General features: G+C 55.9%; 1 protein-coding gene across 1 annotated transcript; it reads right to left on the bottom strand.

Annotated features, from left to right (window-relative positions):
* Positions 1-1,177: 1,177 nt before the first annotated feature.
* Positions 1,178-4,301, bottom strand: slitrk2 (SLIT and NTRK-like family, member 2). The gene has a single exon (XM_060832312.1). The coding sequence runs from the start codon at positions 4,299-4,301 to the stop codon at positions 1,785-1,787; it is 2,517 nt and encodes an 838-aa protein (XP_060688295.1). The 3' UTR covers positions 1,178-1,784.
* Positions 4,302-5,083: the final 782 nt, after the last annotated feature.

The raw sequence follows: 5,083 nt of genomic DNA, 5'->3' as shown, positions 1-5,083 counted from the left end.
TTGTCACTCAGTTCCAAGAAGCATTAGAGCCTGAAACATGCTCTCTGTGCAGACGTCGAGGTGCCTGTGTTCGCCTGGAGTGGACCATGATAGAAGTTGCACAACACCAGGTCATAGTCCAACAGGTTTATTTGAAATTACAAGCTTCAGGAGCACTTCATCAGGTGAAATCGGTTCACCTGATAAAGGATCAGTGCTTCAAAAGCATGTGATTTTAAATACACCTGTTGGACCATAACCTGGTGATGAGATACGAGTGAGGACTGCAGATACTGGAGGTCAGAATTAAAAAGTGTGGCACTGGAAAAGCATAGCAGGGAACACTCATTCCTGATAAAGAGCTTATGCTCGAAACGTTGACTCTCTTGGTCCTTGGACGCTGTGCTTTTCCAGTGCCACACTTTTTTGCCTATAACCTGGTGACTCCTGATTCACTCGACAGACACTGCCAGACCTATGGAGCACGTTCACCATTTACAGTTATTATTTCAGCTTCCCTACATCAGCAACACTTAGCTTTTATTCTTCAGTTCCTAATTTTCTGACTGCATTGATGGGTTGAAACAAGCATATCTCCAAGTCATTTCTCCAGTAACATGGACACAACACTGCCACAGCGATATGTAGCCAAATGGCAAATGATCTCACCCCAACAATTTTGTCTCCAATCACACAAAAGTAAGTTAACAAAACTTACCTCCACGCTTAATCATTCAAAGCTGCTTTCTATGATTCAGCTTCACTAGTATGTCACCTTATTTATATCATAGCCTGCTATTGTGCCTGTCATCTGTTCACTCAGGTAGGATGTAGGGTCCTTCTGCTCTCTAGCGGCAAATAAAGGGAGCAAAGGTTTATGCTAAGTGCACCACTGAGTTATACGAGAAACAAAACCACTTAACGCCTCTTGATGGCTGTGGGATTGCAAATCTGCATTAACGAGCAACTGTTACTCAGGACTGACAGTCATCATTCAAGAGGTTAGTCCTGAACATCTCTTGAGTCATTATTTCATACTTGAACGAAACACTGCCATACAGGAAGAATAAAATACAATTTATGATGCTAGATTCGATGGATGTCTTAAATAATGCAGGGCTGATCTATTTACAATTAAAAAAAACTTTCTTTATGCACAACCCGGTAGGCAAATGGAAATTACATTTGTTGTGTTTTAATGTGATACAGATACAATCATTTGGGGAATAAAAATATTTCAGCTCCCGAGAGACCAACCCTCAGGAGCGCCGGAGATATATCAGTTTGCTAAAAACGTGGTAGTACAGTTTACCACCAAAAGCATCAAACAAAAGTAAATGTTCAGACCAAGATGCGTTTTGTAATTAACGTTCTCCACCAAACCAAAGAAAAAAGGTTTTCCTTGCCATAGATAGTGCCGGTATATAGCTCACTATGTAGGGCGGGATAGAATGGTCTTTGGAAATTGCAATAAACGCCAAACTTATACAATATGATCAAATATCGGTGAGGAAACTGAAAAGCAGAAGTAGACGAATTCCTTCGCATTCGTGGATTTTTAGAACCAACTCAGCAGGGAATGTGGTGTCCAGTAATCATACGGGGGAGGGAAAAAAAAGTCCCAAAAATCTTCCTTTGTAAAATCGAGAAATCAATAGGATTTTGGGAGAATCGGGATTTGGTGAAATCACCAAACTTGAGTCAGAAATCACTGTGGAATAAGTCAGGTTTCGAGTCAACCATGTGTACGGGGTGTCCTTTTTGTTGTCAGTGGTTCACCTCTCTCTCTCTCTCTCTGTTCCACTCTACAGTTGACTGATGGCAGTCTGTCTCTCTAACATCTCGAGGTAGTCTGGTTCGGCCTGGAACTTGCCTCGGAGACACAGGCTATCGCCTCTGGATGCCTCCCGGAGCTGCTTCCTCGGCGTGCCGTACAGCACCGTCTTGTTGAGCCTGTCCTGCTCCTTGTGCCTGCTGTCCTGGGACGGGCCGAACGGGCGCTTGGGCAAGGTGCAGAAGCTGTAGTGCGCCCCGGGCAGCGCCTTGGGCCGTTCGGCCAGGTTCTGGTACAGCAGCTCGGAGGGGCTGGCCGCGGGGGGTCGGTGCTCCAGCAGCTCCACCGTGCTGATGGAGTAAGCGGGGGCCGCCGGGGGAGGCTTCTTCCCTGCCAGGTCCCGGTAGTAAGCCACTTGCTCGCCCTCCCTCTGCACGTAGATGGGGTTCTTGCACATTTGGCCCAGGGGGTGGGAGATGTAGTTGTAGACATGAGCTTCTGCCTTGTCTGTACCCTCCCCGCCATAGGGAGGGTACTGCAGCTGGTAGGAGTTCAGGTCCGGGCTGTGGTGGGCACCTCCATGCCCACTCTGAGCCGTCTTGCGCCTCTTCAAGACAAAGACGAACAGCCCCGCTCCAAAGCACACGCTGAGGATGAAGACCACCAGCAAGCCCAGGATCAGCACCGAGAGGGGCACAGCACTGGCCTGAGCCGCCTCAGGGCTGGCAGTGCCCAGCTCGCCGCCCAGCAGCTTGGGCTGGCCCGGGCTCCGGGTCAAGGCGGTGGCGCTCGGATCCGAGTGTTCGGAGCAGATTTCCTCCGCCCGCAGCGAGCGCAGCGCCCGGCCCGCGTACTTGGCCGGCGACTCGCAGGAGAGCTCGCTGGCCCGCACGCCGCCCCCGGGCCGCTCCACCCAGCTCTTGAGCGCCACGATGGGGCAGCCGCAGTGCCAGGGGTTCTCCCGCAGGTCCAGGTGCACGGTGGCGGGCAGCTGGTCCAGCAGACCCCGCACCGGCAGCTGGGAGAAGTGGTTGTTGCGGAGGTTGAGGCGGCTCAGGTTGGTGCCCACGAAGACGTTGGCGGGCAGGGAACGCAGCAAGTTGTTGTTGAGCTGCAGCAGACTCAGCCTGGCCAGGGAGTGGAAGGTGTACTGCAGGATCTCCTTGATCACGTTGGACTCCAGGTAGAGGTGCTGCAGCCGCTGCAGACCCACGAAGAGAGCCGGCGAGAGGCGCTCGATGTGGTTCCCGTTGAGGTAGAGGCGCCGCAGGTTGCTCAGGTTGCGGAAGGCCCCCTCCTGGATGACCGAGATGCGGTTGCTACCCAAATGCAGCAGCTCCAAGCTGCCGTACTCCTCCAGGTCGTGCAGCTGCACCATGTGCAGCAGGTTGCCGGTCAGGTAGAGCTTCCTGGGGCTGGAGGGCCGCGGCTGCAGCTCGCTCAGGTTCCCGATCCTCCGCTCGTGGCAGTGCACATGCAAGGCGCCATCCGAATGCTGCACGTTGCACCAGCACAGCCCCGGGCAGTCGGGCTGCCCGGCCAGGCGGCTCTGGGAGCCCCTCATCTGCCGGGGGTCGGGGGCGGGGGTGGCGGCCGGCCTGCCCCTGCCTCCAGCCGGGGTCCTGCCCGCCCTGGGGCCGGGCTGAGCCGCGGTGGCCAGGGGCTGCGGCTGAGCCCTGTGCGGGGGGAGTCGCTGGATCCTCAGCCCGGAGTCCCCCCCGCCGCCGGGGGTGGAGCTGTGGGCTCGCCGGGGGCAGATGTCCTGGCGGCTGAGCTGGGCTAGCAGGCGGCCGTGCAGCCGGAAGGGACTCTCGCAGGCCAGCTCGCCCCCTTGCAGGGCGCTGGAGTCCAGCCAGGACTTGAGGGGCAGCAGCTCGCAGCTGCAGTTCCAGGGGTTCTCCTCCAGCTGGATCTCAGCAATGCCCCCGATGTGCTCCAGGACCCCGCTGAAGGGCAGCTTCCGCAGCCTGTTGCCCCTCAGGTCCAGGTGGGTGAGCAGCACGAAGCGGAAGATGTTGCCGGGCAGGCTGGGCAGCAGGTTATCATTGAGGATCAGGATCTTCAGCTTGTGCATGCGGTTGAAAGCACCCGGCTCGATGCTACTGATGTAGTTGTAGTCCGCTTGCAGGTACTCCAGACTGGCCAGCCCCAGGAAGGTGTCCTCCCTCAGCACCTCCAGCCGGTTGTTGTCCAGGTGCAAGCTCTTGAGCAGGGTCAGCCCCTGAAAAGCCCCGTTGCGGATCTCCTGCAGCCCGTTGCTGCCCAGGTGGAGGGTCACCGCCTGGCTGAAGTTGGTGAAGCAGTTCGCCGGCAGCTTGGTGAGCGAGTTCCCGTTCAGGAAGAGCTGGTAGAGGCGGTGCTGGGGGGGCTGCAGGCCGCTGACCCTGGTGAAGCCCCTGGCCTCGCAGTTCACATTGAGCACGCTGTCCCTCTCCTCGCACACACAGCGGCTCCGGCAGAGGTCCCTCCTGCGGCTCTCCGCCGCTACCCGCGGGCACAGGCAGCAGCAGCACGCCAGCGCACTCAGCACCACGACCCGGCTCAGCATCTCCTCAGCTCCCCTTGTAGCTCAGCTTGGAGGGGTGGCAGGGGTGGGAGGGGGTGTTAGCAAAACTCAAATCCGTCTCCACAGAGGAGAGGGTCCTGAAAACCCACTTCCAGGCAACTCGGAGCATCCAAAAGGAGCAGGAACCCTGACCTTGATCTCAAGAGCCAGCAACCTTGGAAAATCGACGCACCAGCCTTATTTCCAAAGCTTTATTTCTTGCTTTTCCCTGCCGGGTAGGGATTCAGAAAGGAAGGCAAGACTGCGTCTGTCTTAGAGGCACAGACACGCGCAAATTTCCCGGCTGTGGGTGGATTGGGGGGAGAGAAATTCCAACACTTCCATCTCAGCGTCGATCAATTCGAAAGAGCCAGCTGACTCGCACTGGAGAAAGATTCATTCAGCAGCTCAACCTGCCCTCCCTTCGCCCGGTGAACCAGCCCGTCAGGAGGGCGCTTGCGGAATGCAGTCCCAGGGAGAGTCACTGCAAGCCGGGGAGGAAGGGGGCTCTGGATGCGGGAGAACCTGGGTCCGATCTCTCCTTCTCCCGTTGCAGAGTTTGGGTTCACACAGAGAGAGAAATCTCCTCCTTCCATCTGCTGCCAGGGACCACGTCACGCACGTCCAGAAGTTCTTGGCTCGGATCCGATTAACTCTGCAATGGCTTTGTAGGACTTTTAAATACTGCTCCCCCCCCCCCCCCGAATTAAAATATACTTTAAACTACACACACACCGGCGTCAAATGCATTCAGTCCTTGCACAACACCCGCACTGCTGTAGAAT

This window comes from Hemiscyllium ocellatum, chromosome 11 (genome assembly GCF_020745735.1).
Source record: "Hemiscyllium ocellatum isolate sHemOce1 chromosome 11, sHemOce1.pat.X.cur, whole genome shotgun sequence".
Classification (NCBI taxonomy): Eukaryota; Metazoa; Chordata; class Chondrichthyes; order Orectolobiformes; family Hemiscylliidae; genus Hemiscyllium; species Hemiscyllium ocellatum.
This window is presented reverse-complemented; position numbering and strand designations above follow the sequence as displayed.